Source organism: Saccoglossus kowalevskii, chromosome 10 (genome assembly GCF_978046115.1).
Source record: "Saccoglossus kowalevskii chromosome 10, keSacKowa6.1, whole genome shotgun sequence".
Classification (NCBI taxonomy): Eukaryota; Metazoa; Hemichordata; class Enteropneusta; family Harrimaniidae; genus Saccoglossus; species Saccoglossus kowalevskii.
In genome coordinates, this window is record NC_140650.1 from 13,274,330 (window position 1) to 13,292,828 (window position 18,499).

Consider the following 18,499-nt stretch of genomic DNA (forward strand, 5'->3'; position numbering starts at 1 on the left):
TTTAAACTAGATTTCTATTATTAAAACATGTCCGTTTATGATCAAGGAGTTTTTGAAATTTGGTTTTGAAAGTAAACAATGTATTTATATATTTGTATTTGTTGATCACTGTCTAACTTGATCTATGTTTATTGAACAGTATGTGGCGTATCGTAAACAGAAATACTTGAAAGTACTGACTGCTAATAATCACAATAACCAGAAACTGTTGATGAGGGTTCTTACAGCATGGAAGGTAAGCAGTTATTATTTGTAATATGTGTAAAATTAGAGTTTGACATGTGTCACCAACCAGTATAAGTGGTAGGTAATCGCCAACTCCATGTTGCATACCCTAACAAATCACCTGCTTATCTATATCTGTAGAGTGACGACTCCAAGACTTGGCGTATCCAAGAATCAGGGTTTGTCTTGCAGGTCTTGTAACTAGAAGTCTTAAAATTGAGTAGGAAGATGCACTCTAACATTCATTATAGAAGCATCTGTTGAACAATGATAGTGTGCATATTTTCTAGAACCTCCATGGATAAATAATGATTGTTTAAATGAAAACAGCGTCCGGATAACTTTCGGAAATTCCGTCGCGTTTCGGAAAGATTTAATTTTCACATTTTTTGAATATTTATTTATACTTTTAGGCTAGTGAGGAGGTTATAATAATTTTTCATTTCACTTTAACTCTGTTTTTTTCACCCCTCAGACCCCTTTGAAAAGTCACTTCTGGCCATTGTAATGGCCACTATTTTTTTAATGGCCAGAATACCAACCAGAAATTTTTTAATGGTCAAAATATTGGCCAGTATTTTCAAACTGGTAGTTATAATGACCACTATTTTTACACTGGTCAGAATAATAGTAATTTTTTATTTAATGATGGAGTGGGTGACAATCTATTTTGTTAATGGGTATTATAATGATCATTTTATTTTTCATTACATAAATAAAATGGTCATTTTTTTTTCATGTCACAGATATACCCGGTAATGGCACATGGGGATTGACAGCTCTCCTCTTTTTCCTCACTCGCTTCAGTTTGCTTCAATTTTAAGCCAGTACAATTGTAGGTAAACGTAAAATACAAGATTTTGAAAAATATGGAATTATATATCTTGAAAAAATATGACGTTTTGGGTTAATTTGTTTTTAAAATCACAAAAAATCATGCACTTGATACTGTTGACTTAATAATATATAGTATAATGCAATAGGTTATTGAACATAGAAGATGACCAGTTTTCAAAATTCGGCCTAGACCCTTATCACGGGCGCTAACGAAGTGTGTGCAAACATTGAGCCCAGGCTAATCACCCAAAATATCATTGTACTTGATGTCCATTTGAAAATTTAACTATTATATTCATAACTATTCTTATTCATAACTATACTAAACTTGACAATCAATACAAGCACATTCTGTGACATTATTCTTGAGATAAAAATGGACTGACAATGAGACTCTGTACTACATCCTGTTCTTATAAAGGCAATATCCAGCATTTTAATACCTTGAACAAACAAACAAGACATTCACTACTGAACCTTTGAAAAGTGTGCAACCCCAAAAATACTCAGCAACTGACTTTCCACCAAAAAAAGTCATATAAACAGCTGGTTACTTCAAAAAGTCACAGGGAGTTACTCCAAAAAGTCACATAAACAGCGAGTTATTAATCCGAAAAAAGAGCCTGTCTTTATGAGTGGGGTTAAGCTCAAACATAAACAAAATTCCCATTTTAATATTGACAAAAAACTAAAGTTTAGTCTTCAAATACACCCAAACTATAACATTTTACATTGGAATACTTAACCAGTATTTTTTCATAACATGTGTTATAAACTGTAGAAGTTTATGTTGAAGGGTTGATGGAAGGTGATTTTAAAGTGGCTACGACACAGTCAACTAAAAAATACCCATGATGCTCTGCTTTATTTTTATATTTTGCTATTTTCTCTATTATGAATGGTTTAATGTGATATGAAAATTATCTGTGAAAATATTCCACAACTACTGCATGTGTACGAAACAGTGTTGGGTGGTTCAGTATTTTTTTTTTTATTTTTTTTATTAGACGCATAAAATCCTTAGGAAAGGATAAAAAGGGTCTTACAGAAAGAAATTAAAAAAAAAAAACTACAATCTAAAAAAGAAAACAAAAAATAAAAACTTTTCTAAAAAAAAAATAAAACAAGTCAAAAACAAAAAAAGACAATTTGCAGCCAATGGTGAATACAGAATATAGAATGAACACAGAATGTGGCCTAATACACTGATAGTTGTTGCTGTTTTGTTCCATAGCTGTTTTTTAAGAAGACAGCTAAGGCTGGTGCTAGAGTATGGTTTGCCATAATCAAAATGAATTTATTCTGACTATTTTCTTTATCAAAATTTGGAATTTTATTTTGTGCAGTCAGGAATAATTTGTCCCTATGGTGACTGTAAGCTGGACATTTCATTACAAAATGTTGCTCATCCTCAACTATATTTTGGCTGCACATATCACATAATCTTTTATCCAGCGGCACATTATTATGTCTGCCTTTCTCAATTTTAAGGTCATGGTTGCTTGTCCTGAATTTTGCAATTAACCTTCTAAGACCATGGTTCTGCATATTAATTAGGTAATTTTCAATTTTTAAATCTTGTTTGAAAAGTCTGTATGTTCTTAGTTTGTTTTTAGCCAAGGTTTGTTTTCTATTATCATTATGCATGTCTAAGATCCATTGGTTCTCAAATGATTTGTTTATTTTTTTATGAATAAAGTCTAAGTTTTTCTTAATTATTTTTTCACTTGAGTTTACAATGGTGACAACATCTAAATCTTGCATGAGGGTTTCTACACTTGTAAACCATTTACTTTTTACATTCTTATTTACTAAGTAGGCTTCTCTTAGTAATGTGTTATCAGAGTTTGTTACCCGTTTGAAATATTTAAGTTGTTGTTTCTTGATAAAACAGTCAATGGGGTACCTTCCTAGCTCACCATAAACAGCCATTTTTGGTGTGAATTTTGAGAGACCAAGAATGAACCGACAAAATGAAAGATGGACATCCTCAATTGCAGACTTAGTTGTGCTTTCATCACCCCAAACATCACTACCATATACAATAATTGGTCTTATCAGTTTGTCAAATAAAGATAGTTGGAGGGGTATGTTTAGTGAGTTGTCATAACGGAGTTTGCATTTCAAAGCAAAAAGAGCTTTCATCCCTTTATTTTTTAAATTATTGATACCCTCTTTATGTTTGCCATTAGCACTTATAGTTATACCCAGGTAATTAATTTGCTTAACTATGGCAATTTCTTTTTCAGCGAAGAAGAATATATTATTGCTCAGGGCTCTGTTTGATTTATTGAATACAATAACCTTTGTTTTCTCTGTATTAACAGCCAGGCGCCATTTTGACGTATATATTTTTAAGTTGTCTACAGTTTTGTAGCCCCCTAGCAGATTTAGATAAAATGACAACATCATCTGCATATAGGAGACAACTTACTTTTAAATTATCAAGAACCGAGGAGTCACAGTTTTCAGAGTTGAAACAGTCAGGTAGATCATTTAAGAAAATGTTAAAAAGAGTAGGGCTAAGATTGCACCCTTGTCTGACTCCAACTGTTGATTTAAAGCTCTCAGTTAAACCCTCTTTTGTTTTATGTGTAGCTAGCTGACTTAGCAGTGAATGGCATGTTTGTTTGTTCACGGTATTATAATGCTGGACAATAATAGTGTTCATGCTACATGAAGTACTGGCTAAGATTTTAGCTGATGTTTGCATTTTGACTAGACCCAATTGCATCCACGCATTGGGAGGGCCAGTCCTTAGCACGGGCTAAGGGGCGCTGTTTACGAACGCAAAATTTCTGCTGCTGACATGTTTCATTCTAATTTATGAAGCGAAGTGCACTGGAACGCAAGCGAAGACGGACCGACTTATTTTAATGCACAGGAACAGTATATAACGGCGTTACAGAATGCAGAGTTTTATTAGTGCATGTCGTAGACAGCGAACCAAATTGGCGTTGTTGTATGCTCTACTACAGCGACCCAATCAGTGTGGAAGCGTGTACGGAGTAATTAATGACTGGTGGGATACTAGTAGACGACTTCCCCAGAAGTCGAAGATATGGTGTTTCGCATGCGCACGCATGCCGTTTTGGGGTGTAACGTAAATTGCACATGTGATATTGCTTTTGAGTGTACCAATCAGCATCACAAAAATTCCCTTCTAACAACTATCAGCAAACTAGTGTCGGAAGCACCACAATGGTTTAAAAAAAACAATTGAAAAAACTGGTGATGATATTAATAAAACAAAATAAGCATTATAAATCAATAAAACATGGAAAAGGAATGAAAAAAAAAATATTAAGGGAGAAAAATATATGGTGGTTGTTTCAATAATTTGTGGTTGGTTTATTTCGGTTAACAGTGTAGTTATGGCACTGTATCATTGCTGTTTAATTGTTTGTTCATAATTGCTGCTTCCCTTGGGAAACAAGTTTGGGTGTTCTTAGCCAGTGCAGAGACCCTCAACACTGTGGCCTGTGCTATAACTGTTGGGCCCTCCTGTGAGTGAACACAATTGAGTTTAGCTGATATGCAAACATTTGGGATTAGCTTAAATCTTAGCCTGCACTTGGTCAAAGTCCCTCTAAGGACTGTGAGACTAAGGACTGTAACTTGGTGTAGCCTGAAACCAGACTACTGTGGATTAGTGATGTTTTGTAATGGATTACCTCACTGATGAGTACATTTAAATAACAATGGAAACTAGCATATCACTGGCAACACATATAAGGATTTTGGCAAATTTTCACCGTTTTGTATGAAACTATTTTCACAACAACATTAATGTTTTACAATAAATTATATCAAACATATGTATAATTTAGTAGTATTAAAACTTTTTAAGTTTTTTTGAATTAAGAATGCACCAATCTTACTAGGAATCTATTCAAATCTAACCCTTAGTGTGCTAATTTAATAATGGCTCATCAAAGGTATTGAATTACTGAACACACATCTTTGCATAGTTTCCAAAACTAAAATATTATTTCATGCTCATGTAACAGTTTGTTAAGAATACGTACATTATTAGTTGCGTTCACGCACAGCTCCTTAGCACGGGCTAAGAGGTCAAATTCCTTAGCCCGTGCTAAGAAAACGTGCGTGAACGCTTAGCACGGGCTAAGGAATGCTAAGTACGGGTTAAATCTGATCCGAATTTAAGACGCGGTCTAGACCTTAGCACGGGCTAACGAAGTATGCGCGAACGCTTAGCCCAGGGCTAAGCGCCCTCTGCGGCGACCTTTGGGTGTGGAAATTGTCCCATGTTCGTATAACGACACTATTCCACCAGTCATTACTCCGCGCTCACTTCCACACTAATCGGGTCACTGTAGTAGAGCGTACAGCAGCTCCAATCGTAGACAAAATAAATTTGGTTCGCTGTCTACGACATGCATTAATAAAACTCTGTATTCTGTTACGCCCGTTGTATGCTGTTTATGTGCATCCAAATAAGTGGTCCGTCTTCTCTCGCGTTCCTGTGCACGTCGCTTCAAAATTAGAACGAAACATGCCAGCAGCAGAAATAGAACCTTGCGCGTGTCATCCATTTTTCGTTCGTAAATAGCGGCTTACCAAAGGTCACCGACTAATGGCACCCCTTAGCCCGTGCTAACGACTGGCCCTCCCTGTGCGTGGACGCAATTGGGTCTAGCCGAAATGCAAATATGCTAGATAAGCCTAAATCAGCTTAAATCTTAGCCCGTACTTCGTGTAACGTGAACACAACTATTTAAAATCATTTTAAAAATGAGACTGAAATGTCCAGGCCCAAACTTCTGCTGCTGCAACATCCGTCCATTCTTGCATGTACATGCAATTGTTTCTCTGAGATTCTGCATGCAACCAGTTTATTTTTTGAACTGAATAACAGATTCCTAGAAGTTTATTTTGACATTTCCAAATAACACTATATATAATTTAACACTTTCAGGAATAGATTAGATTGCTTGCTATTCCATTAGAAACTCTTACTTCCAAGTGTGATTTTCAACAAGCGTTCATATGTTTAGCTAACCAAAGGGAAACAAAAGCATAGTGACAGGAAGTCAACACAGCAGAAAGTATGACAAAAGTTTACCCTTCAAAAATGACTGGAAAGTAAATAATTTATAACCAAAGACCATCTATGCATAAACAACTAAAGATCTGGGAGGTACAGCTTTGCTAAGTAAAAAAGTCATATGGGGGGAGGGGGGTTAAAACATTGCTTCAAACACAGTCCCTCTATCACTGTGCTTCAAAACATCATCTTAATTATTCAGCTCAGTGTACAAACACATAAAGTACAGAAATTGGATAATTAATGAAAACATTAGACAAAACAAGAATATGTAAGCAATATTAAAAGTATGCCATGTTTTGTTTTTGAAAAATCATGATGTAGTGCACAGCCATACAGACTGTTTTAGTGGATAATAATATTTTAGGTTGCAATGTCATACTCCTCCAGATATTCATCAAGTTTTCTTGAGAGGCGATTAGCTTAAGGAGGGGGCTGTGCAAAATGTTTTTTCTCCTCTTTGTTTTTGTGCTATTCTTTTTCTAGTGTAAAATATTTTTTCTCAAAAGATGTAGGTGTGTCAAATTTGTTCATGTTTTTGATCTCTACAGGATTTTTTCAATAATATTTTCCTGTTAATTATTATTAAGAAGATGAAAGATTGTGGAGTGAGTGTGGGTGTGTACAAAAGGGTCAGCAAGAAGAACTATATAAGATAGCTGAAAATCATGAAATACCAGTTGAAAGATGTCACTTTTATTTCAGGGAAAACATAAAAAAAGGAATGTACAGTAACTCTACACACTTGGAACTTGCAAAATCTGTGTGCAAATGTAAAACTGATAAACATGCAAATGCTAAACCATTGCATCCATCAATACTGGTTAAACTTTTTTGTCCCCTTAACGTCCATAAATTCTGGTTCTTCAACTTCTTACGTTCCATTTATATAGTATTTCCTTTTTTTAAATTGTCATTATCTGCAAAAAATAATTCAGATTGCTATTAGCTTACAATGACCAGTTTTTAATTAAGACACTTTGTAATCAATTTTGGAAACAAAAATTTGTGGTGTCTGTGTATTCTGGCATATTTCTGTCCTCACAAATAACAATGTGGATAAAATGACATCTTGTGATATGTCAATTTTTCCCCTATGCAACTCAGATATACTTCCAAAAAGATGATACCCGGTACATTCTGATTGAAAAAATATAAATATTGAATAAAACAGAATAACATCAAATTGTTTCCTAACCGAATATATTAAGGGGTTGTGCCATATATACACACAGTTCATCTCTTGAGAGACTAGGACAGTACACAGTCCCTCTGTGGACAGTACATTGCTGTACTTGGGAACCTAATTTCTGAGAACAATAGGGGGATTTAACTTCCTACAAGAGACAAAAGAATGTTATGTAACAATGCAGCTGCATGATTTTATCTTTCAAAATAGGAAGTTGTGTACATACAAAATTATAGAGTCCCTCCACAATGGGAATGCCACCATGCATGTACAACTTCATCGATCCCCAGGTACTTTCACAAAATAAATAATTGTATTATAATTATGATCCAATACAATACCATATTTGCTCTAAAATTACATTTGTGGATACTAAATCATGAAAATATTACTTATTTCGACCATTGAAGATCCCTGTAATTTACCTAAGCGCATGTGCTGCTAATAGAGTAATTATGTTAAGTGTAATATTGTTCCTATATTTTTTTTCAAAATCAAAAAAATGATATTAAAAATATAAAAACAGTTTAGTTTGAAAAGTGAAATAATGGTATTCAGATGGTTATGATTTAAGCATGACCTTAGAAAACAGGGTCATGCAACTTCTGTCTGAGACAAAAGAAATCCAGTTTCCTATGTGCAATGTGGGTTATAATCTCCTGTATAATCTCATTAATACATATACATGTACCTAGAAGATTTATACATCTGAAACAGTTTTTACTAGTATTCCCATTAGTCAGTGTATAACAAGTGCACTATGCTATATCTGTTCTAAATATGATGAAAAATCCACTTGTTATAATGACACAAATTTTGACAGGTCATTGTTTACTTTTAGGCAGTTTTGTTTCCTTGCAGAGAAAACGTACCATTTTTGTTTCCCTTTCCTGATTTCATAGTTGAATACAAATTGTTAATTTTTAGTTTCACTCGCATCAATAGAATGGACTTGGCTATTCAAGTTTTTTCTGATTATATTCCAACCACAAAATTGTCTCATTTTGTGTAGCTACACCCTGGCAGCCATGTTTGGCTTATGAAATAGAAAAAGATGTAACAGTGGTGTTGACATAGATTTATTATCAGTTTCTCTAAGGTGTTAATTTGGGTAGAGGATTATAACTAAGGTTACATGAAAGGGGTAGCCACAGTCGCATGTACCTGTTCTCTAAGGTCTATGATTTAAGTAATGTTATACATGTATAGATTAAATATTTTTTTGTCCAAGTTGAGCCAGAGTACCCATGGTCAATTTGGCTGACCTAGAAACGCCCAGGACATTTACTGACTGCATATTACACTTTCATTATATTTTGTTTATGTCTTGCCCATTTGCCCCCTGTATCTTCAATAGTAGTTATTACTGTTCACGCTACACAAATTACGGGCTAAGATTTAAGCTAATCTCATATGTTTGAGTTCATGCACAGAAGGAAACGATGGTTAGCATGGGGTAAGGAACGCCCAAACTTATTAAGAATAGGCAAAAGCTGCAGGAATTTTAACTATGAGTGCTCAGTAAGAGCATGGAACTATAAACCCCAGGAAGAACAACCACTTCGTTTCCTTTGAACTATGATAGTTGCCGCGATGTCGAATGTTTATTTTGACTGTTTATTTTGTCGCATTAAAAAATAAGCCGATTTACGCAAATGAACGTTTATCTCCGACTATCGGTCATTTTCGGAGTCAATCGGACGACTCCGGGAGATCACGTGACCGAGTTGTTCCGGTTATAGCATAAAAAAACAATGGCGCCAAGACAAAAACACTGATAAATGATCGACATTCAACGGGAAAAAAAAACACATTGCCACTTCTGGCGATCGAAGGGAAACACGGAATTAGTCGGGATATCTCAACAACAAACAGCTCACCAAACCCCATGTTTCGCAACCTTATTTTTTCGAGGGTTGAAAAAAACAAGAAGTAATCTAAAAACGACATTAAAAATTATGAAAACTCGCTAAAACTCCGACCCGTTGCATGATTTCCGGTACACTGAAGGTCACCCTGCAGACCGACTTGTTTGCGCATGCGTAGTGAACGAAATATTTTACTGCGCAGATATGAAATTTTTTTTTCAAGTTTTCCGTTTCCAGCAAAGCGGTTGAAACGGGCATATCGGCGGCAACTAACATGGAGTATGACTAATGTCGTGGAAACAAAAGCGAAAGCACTGTAAGATAAACTAAGACAAAGGTTTTTTTAATCCTCTTAGTTTCGTTGTTCTTCCTGGGGTTTATAGTTCCATGGTAAGAGTAACTAGGAAGGTTAGTTCTACAGTTATAAAACAATACCAAAGCAAATTCAGAAAGTGCAAATTGCAGAATAACAGGAAGTAGCACAGAGTCTCATCATCAGTACATTTTTTCTTGAGTCAATCTCTCTATATGTGTTAGCGTTGATTGTCATGCAGGAAATGGCACACCAAAATAAAAAGTTATGAATATAGTAGTAAATCTCCTAAATGAACATTAAATACAATGTTTTTTTTTAGCTGAGCTAAGCGTTCATGCATGTTTTGTTTTGCCTGTGCTAAGGCTTTGGACTGACCAGATTTTACTCTGTACCTAGTATTTCTTAGCCTGTATTCATGCACATTTTTTTAGCACAGGGTAACGTATTGGACCTCTTAGCCTTTGCTAAAGAGCTCTACGTGAATGCTACGAATAAGTGTCTTCTGTTTATTCCTACCTTAGGCGCATACATTAAGGTTCACTTCCCCTTTATATTGATCTCTACAACTCATTCAAATCAAATTGGGCTCAAAGATGAGCAAAGAATATTAGATTCAATTGAAATTTAGTTTAAATCCATGTTAAATTAAAAGTTATTTTGAGTATGAGTTTTACTTTTTTCTTTTGTGCGCAAAGAAAAATGAACTGTTGCACACTGTAGGCATATATCATCTATACTAGTTTACAGGAAAAAGGGATTCTGTATGGTATTTGATGTTATGGGCATAATATATACATGTATAGTTAATACATGATTACTAAATTAGATTTCCCAGTGTACAGTACACTATTGCTGGTATTGTCTGAAGAGAAAAAAAAAAACAATATACAGTCTTCGAAAATTTAAAAAAACAAACACTTTGCAGTCAATTAAATTATTTTATTAAAATAATTTGAAAACATTGCCATGAATGGAAACAAATTTACGTTGATGTTTTTTTGCAGATTTCAGGAGTTGGAAATAACCTTTGTTTATACTTTTCTTGTATTAACAAACATAGGAGCTAATCCTCATTAACACCTACTTGAGCTTGTTGTTTGACAATTATGAATAATAATGAAGCATTACTTACACAGTGTGCCATGACTGAACAAAAACGAAAGCCCCAAAAGACTATCCTGCTACATAAACAACAACAAAAGTATCTAATATTGTATTGAAGTCATTGTAAAATGGTAAAATAATTACAAATTCATACCTTGATGGATGTGCCAGTTGCAGTACTGCAATCGTCCTATGATTCAACACCATCTAAATACTCTGCAGGTTATGTAGTCTACCAGCAGTCACTGGCATCAGCGTTACTATGAAATTTCACTGGGGATCGAGGCAATATTCGCGAAATTTCATTTAAGTGTACTTGGAAGCGCCAGTGAAACTTGGGAAAAATAAATTCCCACACGTATATTGAGCTCACACGAGGTAGCAGGCTGTTTTCTGGGCCATTATATTTAGAGACATGAACAAAAATACTGGTCATTTTATGTATGTAATGAAAAATAAAATGACCATTATACTGCCCATAAAAAAAAAATGTTCATCAACTCCATCATTCAAAAAGCAATTGTAATTATTCTGACCAGTATAAAAAACATGGGTCATTAAAACCACCATTTTAAAAACACTGGTAAATATTTTGGCCACTTAAAAAATTCTGGTCAATACTCTGGCCATTAAGAAAATAGTGGCCATTATAATGGCCAGAAGTGACTTTTTAAAGGGGTCTGAGGGGTGTAAAAACAGTGTTAAAGTGAAATGAAGAATTATTATAACCTTCTCACTAACCTAAAAGCACAAATAAATATTCAAAAGTTTTGAAAATTAAAACTTTCCGAAACGCGACGGAATTTCCGAAAGTAATCCGGACGCTGTTTGAAGTTCTATCAGAATGACCTAAGTGGTTCTCACAGAATTGTCTGGTGCTTCTCACAGAATTGTCTGGTGCTTCTCACAGAATTGTCTGGTGCTTCTCACAGAATTGTCTGGTGCTTCTCACAGAATGGCCTTAGTGCTTCTCACAGAATTGTCTGGTGCTTCTTACAGAATGGCTTTAGTGCTTCTCACAGAATTGTCTGGTGCTTCTCACAGAATTGTCTGGTGCTTCTAACAGAATGGCCTCAGTGCTTCTCACAGAAATGTCTGGTGCTTCTCACAGAAATTTCTGGTGTTTCTCACAGAATTGTCTGGTGCTTCTCACATAATTGTCTGGTGCTTCTCACAGAATTGTCTGGTGCTACTCACAGAATTGTCTGGTGCTTCTCACAGAATTGTCTGGTGCTACTCACAGAATTGTCTGGTGTTTCTCACAGAATTGTCTGGTGCTTCTCACAGAATGGCCTTAGTGCTTCTCACAGAATGGCCTTAGTGCTTATCACAGAATTGTCTGGTGCTTCTCACAGAATTGCCTGGTGGTTCTTGCAGAATTGCCTGGCACTTCTCACAGAATTGTCTGGCGCTTGTCACAGAATTGTCTGGTGCTTCTCACAGAATGGCCTTAGTGCTTCTCACAGAATTGTCTGGTGCTTCTCACAGAATTGCCTAGTGGTTCTTGCAGAATTGTCTGGTGCTTCTCACAGAATTGCCTAGTGGTTCTCGCAGGATTGCCTGGTGCTTCTCACAGAATGGCCTTAGTGCTTCTCACAGAATTGTCTGGTGCTTCTCACAGAATTGCCTAGTGGTTCTTGCAGAATTGTCTGGTGCTTCTCACAGAATTGCCTAGTGGTTCTCGCAGGATTGCCTGGTGCTTCTCACAGAATGGCCTTAGTGCTTCTCACAGAATTGTCTGGTGCTTCTCACAGAATTGCCTAGTGGTTCTCGCAGAATTGCCTGGTACTTCTCACAGAATTGCCTGGTGGTTATCGCAGAATTGCCTGGTGCTTTTTGCACAATCACCTGGTGCTTTTTGCAGAATCACCTGGTGCTTCTTGCAGAACCACCTGGTGCTTCTTGCAGAACCACCACTGCAGCAGAAGTAATTATATCAACTAAACACCACTAGGGACAATACATGTAGTTGTGATGTCACAAATGTGGTTTACGCAATAAGCCATTTTTGTAATTTGGAGAAATTGTTAATTACTTCATCACCTTTGAATTATCATTTAAACCCCAACTCATAACATTGTGACTTGGAAATACTCTGCAGTGCTTGAATATAAGTCTAAAGAACTGATAAATCTGTTGTAATGTATAACTATAATATCATATACGTATTTGTTCAACTCTTTTCTTGTATTTGCAGGTTTATACAAAACAGTCTACAAATACTAAACAGGTTGTAGAACAGAAACTAGAAAACTATAATATGCAACTGTCAAGGTAAGATTTACTGCTACCTATCTGAACTCTCTCATTATGCAAGACTCAGATACAAGCATACATGTATGACAATCATATATGTTCGTTATATTATTATGCTTGGCTTTATTGATGTAAGCAATGGTCAAGTCGTGTGTAGACATTTAGAATGATATCCACTTTAGTGTCATCCGTACATATCTTACACAAATCTTTATAAATTGATCTAGTCCCAAATCTCTGACCATTCCAGCAAGGCAACAGTTTTTGCATCAATCTACACAATCTACTGTAAAAATGTATGGTCTTTATTTATTCCAGTTCATTTTTAAAAAAAGTAATCATTAAATGTATGCTCATAGTTCAAGCTAACTTTTTGTGCATAACAAAGCATGCAAATCAATAATATCAATTTATTTGAAAAAAATGTCTTGCAACTTAACACCTCTTGATGTAGGTGTCATATTCATTAAATTAGGTTCACTGTTGTTTTCCAAGTACATCATATCAGTAATGATTTCGACAAAACTTGAACTTAAACGTAACTACAGGCATGTGTCAAGAACAATTATAGTGTTATTATAGTAACGTTTCCTCAGACACAGCAATTAGAATTATAGAATAAATCCTTTTCTTAGCTTGAATGATGTTGTTGCCATGTTGTTGAAAGGTTGAAAGTTCATCACCACTTGTAATATTTGTTGTTAGTTTCACTGTACAATCATGTTGATTTCAGGTGGGCATTGTGGCAGTGGTACGAAAATGTCAAAGTTCAGATAGAAGATAAAGCCTCCGAAAACAAAGCAATCAATCACTGGCAGATCTCCCACAAAGCAAAGGTTAGGCATACAACGATTTATTTTCTAGTTTTCTAATTCAATATGTTCTCATGTTTAAAGCAAACTGTGTGGTTTATACATTAAAAATGTAATTTCTGCCATATTTCATAGGGTTAAGAATATAAACCTGCTTGTATTGCAACTGATTATTTTTTTCCCTTCATTTTTCCAATCCATTCTTGCAAAACAAAACACATTTCACATTCAAGAACTCAAATCTGTCAACCTCCAGAAGTTCAAAAGTCACACAAACAGCGCCAAATTGAACAGAATGATGAATTACAACTTTCCTATGGTTTAGAAAAATGTTAGATATGAAGTGGTAACCTATAAATGTTATGTTCTTCTAGATATTCTCTGCATGGCGTAATTACACCATGTCACATATCTGTAACAAACACTCTAAACAGCAAGAAGTTACAGAGGCAAGGGAAACTCTAGACAAAGGTAAAAATTTAGTTTGACTGTTTTTTTCCTGCCATTTCTAAAACTGAGAGAAATAGTCAAGTCAGATTCCTTGTAAATTGTGTTGACACTCTTTATAATACTTGTTTGTCATGTAAATAAAAGTACATTTATTAAGTTTCTACAAAAGTATAGCTATTCTGAAATTAAACAGCAAAAAATCAGCATATGACTATCGCAAAAACTGAGCTGTTTTTCAAATCACTGTTAACAGTATTAGCATGTTTATTAGAGATTATACATATACAAAGGCATATTGTCAGCGTCAACAAGTCAGTTTGTACATTGTATATTTTATTGTTTCTGTTTATGTCTGTATAAGATATGTAATCTTAACATTAAACCTCAATTATTTCATTAAAGGGGGAGCAGAGGTCTGGCCTTTGACACTCTGTACATGAAATTTGAGATCTATGAATAAATTCTGTCGATAAAAACAACTTGCACGTGCTGCGAAATGACCTCAATATCGGGTATAAAACTGACAATTTAAAAGTTGAAACATTGTGAGCTGTTGTGCGTATGAATACCATATCAATTCATGTTAAGTTTCTCGAAATCCCAAATAAAAAATCACGTTGGTTTTGAAAAATCGGCAGAAAAACTAACCTGAAAATGAAGACACGGACAGCGTTCTAGCTATAGTGAACAGTGAGTGAATAAACATTGTACAAGTTAAAACTGAATTAGAAATACGCTAACGTCACTTGAACTACACTACTCATTTCCCCAACTTCCCACTTTTCAATCGACCGCTTATCGTTTAATTTCCGACCGCACAGTATTTCCTGACGAAAACGACCGCATTTTTATCGTTATCGTTCCTCTCACTGGCTCATTGAAAACACTGACCGGTCACTCAAACAATGGTCACTGGCACAGGAGTGGTACAGTTTGGGGATACAACGAGTACTAACTATTTTTAAATTCCGAACTACTCTTCAAATTTATACCACTTTGTAACGTTCTGTGTCCAATATTAAATAACTGAGTTTGCGTAATTATTATGAAAGCGATATATTACAATGTTGAAATTTTTAGAGCCGGTACAATATTATAAACACATTTGCGTAATTAGAAAAGCAGCGCAGTAAGTTACGCAAAGAAGTACTTGAAGTTCAATTGCGCCCCAAAATTATGTCGTTGTTCACTCAGTCTTCTGTCAACTATTTATATACACTAGTTTCCAAGCTTTTGGTGCAGCCAAATTTATATATTTGTTTTTGAACTTTGTGGCAATATAATCCTTTTAATTTCTCAGTCCTTTCTGTTCATTCATGGTCTTGACAATAAGTGTGAATTGATGTGCGAGCCTAACCATACACGACCGCGGTCAGACGGCGTCATGAAATCTATGCATAAAAGGCGGGCGACCTGTGGCCGTTTGATTTCCTACTCTCCCCATAAGCTAGCGATTGGTGAGAATGGTTATTAATATATTACTCGATGCTCTTCGAATTTTTATTTTTTTTTCATTTCAAGGTAAAAACTGGATAGTTGGAATTGACTGTTTACCGGGACACCTCTAGTTCTTTTATAGTTTGGCGATAAAAAATAACTAATATATATAATGAATAGTAATAGTATTTGTTTAATTATTTGGGTTTTCAGCTGTCAAATTACTGAACATGAGCCCCATGAATTATGGTCAATGTTTGTTCTATCTCGGCTTGAATGACAGACGTCGGCAATGACGCATTCTAAACTCAGCATGGAGAAACAAGCTACGATCAACATTCCAAACAAATTATTACCGGGAAACAGTCGATATGCATTCCAAACAATCAAAATTATTATCGTAAGACCGAGACTACAAACATAATTAAACAAACACATCGTGAAGAATCAACAATTAGAAAAGGGAGCCCAGAAATTACGCCGATGTACTTTGTAAATCGGACAAGCATACCGCAATTGCGTTGAAACATTTTGGGGACAGTAAGTAACCTCAGAATATTGTTTAAAAGAAATTATTCCATCCCAATCAAATCTAGGTCAAAGGGTCAAATTGAGTGCATATAATTATAGATAGTTAAAAACTAAATGTATTTGGCATTTGTTTACAATGATGTACCAGCTCTAATATTTTTGACGCAGATGAAGTTGCGTTCGCGAACGATACAAATGTGGTCGTTTTCCGGTCGGAAAAAACCGTGCGGTCGGGAATTATGCGATCGATTAAATAGTGGGAAGCTGGGGGAAATGAGTACTGTAGTTCAAGTGTCGTTAGCATATTTCTAATTGAGTTTTAACACGTACAATATTAATTCCCTCACTGTTCACTATAGCTAGAACGCTGTACGTGTCTTCACTTTCAGGTTAATTCTTCTTGCTGATTTCTCGACACCAACAACGCGATTTTTCATTTTGATTTCGATTTTAACATGAATCGTTATGGCATTCATACGCACAACACCTCACAATGTTTCAACTTTTAAATTGTCAGTTAACAAGGTCTTCTATAGTAGCATTTCTATGAGATTGACGTACTAGAATGAATGGGTTCAATTATCAGTGTTCACTGATGACATCATTGAACTGGCCCTCTAGAGGCGAAATTACGCCAGGCAAAGCGAACGTTTGTCGTCTGCTTCACAGCCCGTTTTATACCCGATATTTAGAGCATTTCGCAGCACATGCAAGTTGTTTTTATCGACAGAATTTATTCATAGATCTCAAATTTCATGTACAGAGTGTCGAAAGCCAGACCTCTGCTCCCCTTTAAGAGGTGGGCCCTTAAAACTAGAAGGATCAATTTAAAAAAAAAAACACAAAACAAAAATGTTTAAGCATCGTCATACTGTAATACAATCTGTGTAGTTAAAAAAAATGTAAGTGATGGTAAATTTTATTCTATACAATTTTTGTCTAGCATCCCCCTCCCAGAAATTCTAATGGTCAACCCCTAACAACCAATAATGTACATTTCATGCTTGCAGTGAAAGTCAAGAGAGTGTTCTATGCCTGGATAAACACTCACAAGACTTCTATAAGGAACAGGGAATTACAAGAGAGAGCTGACAGACACTGGGATAATAAACTCTGTCAGAAGTCCTTCACAGCATGGATGTTGTATAGGAAATATGCTATCAGGAAACATGTATGTGAATAACTCTCAATTTAATTTCAAGGCTTAATTTTTAGCAGTATATTTTTCGTATACTGATAATAATTATTGATAAAAGAAGTTTATATACAGATATATTGCTTTGACAATCGTAATTTGCCGAATGGTGTTCATTTTTGTGCTAAAAAAATTATCAAATATCAAGCATTTCTGGCATTTCTGGCATTTCAAACTTATAACATATATTAGATATTTCGAGTTTATGTTCAAATTTTATATATTCATTATACATCATGTTATACATATATATATATGTATTCAAAATGGCTAATTTTGTTTTAATTAATGCTGTTCCAGAGCAATATCTCTCAATGTGGACAAGTACCCGGTACCCGGTTAGACGATCAGATATAAATGTCAATCGTTTTAATGTTAAACAATCACAATATTCATATTCCTGACATGGTTATACTCCATGCTATATTACTATAAACAAAACTATATATCTTAAATTTGATAACTAACGGGGACTGTGCCATGCATGGCTTGTTATATTTTTGACTTTTAGACACTTCAGTTTATTGTCCTTTTTTATTTCCACATTTTATATTTTTGCTTCAAACTTCTGAACAGTTGTACATTTACACATTTTCGCTATATTGCTCATTTTTGCAATGCGATCCAATATCAGCTTTAAAATGCTTCCATATTTCACATTTTTGGAATATAACATCCTTTTGATTTTCTTGATATCATTCCAGTTGCTGCGTAAACAGTGTATGTGGTTACATAACACTAGGATTACTGCGACTTTTTTCATAAAGTGGCGACAGCAGGTAACTATTCAAGAAATCATAAACGGCATTTCTCTGTTACATCACAAATTTGTAAATTCTTTTTTCCTGATTCTTAATCTAATTTTCATGTGGTTGCATTATTGCACTGTCCTCACTGGCAGAACAGTGATTTTCATTTGTGTTCATGGGTATATTTTTGTTGATAGTATCATGAAGCCCAAGAAACCAACACAAAGAACACCATGGCACTCTGGCAATGGGCGTATTCTGTAGAACGTAGATGTCTACTAGCATGGTTTTCGTATACATTGGAAAAGAAGCATAAAGCGGAGCGTATTGCCCAAGCAATGGATCAACGAAGGCAGAGATTCCTGAGAAAGGGTGTGTCACAGTGGTTAAAGGTAGCCACTGATATATCGGCAAATAGAGCAACGTATGCCGCATCAGAACAAGCCAAGGTAAGTTTAGCAT

At 35.2% G+C, this 18,499-nt stretch overlaps 1 protein-coding gene and 1 long non-coding RNA gene across 2 annotated transcripts in view; one reads left to right on the forward strand and one right to left on the reverse strand.

The window, feature by feature from the left end:
• The window catches only part of LOC100370903 (protein SFI1 homolog), a 40,817-nt gene that overhangs the window by 16,184 nt on the left and 6,134 nt on the right, over nt 1–18,499 (forward strand). The window contains exons 18-24 of the mRNA XM_085504267.1: nt 140–235; nt 12,805–12,881; nt 13,597–13,699; nt 14,050–14,146; nt 17,104–17,264; nt 17,993–18,067; nt 18,235–18,486. Of these exons, the coding sequence (XP_085360393.1) occupies nt 140–235; nt 12,805–12,881; nt 13,597–13,699; nt 14,050–14,146; nt 17,104–17,264; nt 17,993–18,067; nt 18,235–18,486 (861 nt within the window). The remainder of the gene's footprint in view (nt 1–139; nt 236–12,804; nt 12,882–13,596; nt 13,700–14,049; nt 14,147–17,103; nt 17,265–17,992; nt 18,068–18,234; nt 18,487–18,499) is intronic.
• Nucleotides 6,805–7,578, reverse strand: LOC146737876 (uncharacterized). The gene is made up of 2 exons (XR_014930767.1): nt 7,329–7,578; nt 6,805–7,050 (listed from the first exon to the last, which is right to left on the reverse strand). It is a non-coding gene; the product is annotated as an uncharacterized LOC146737876 (long non-coding RNA).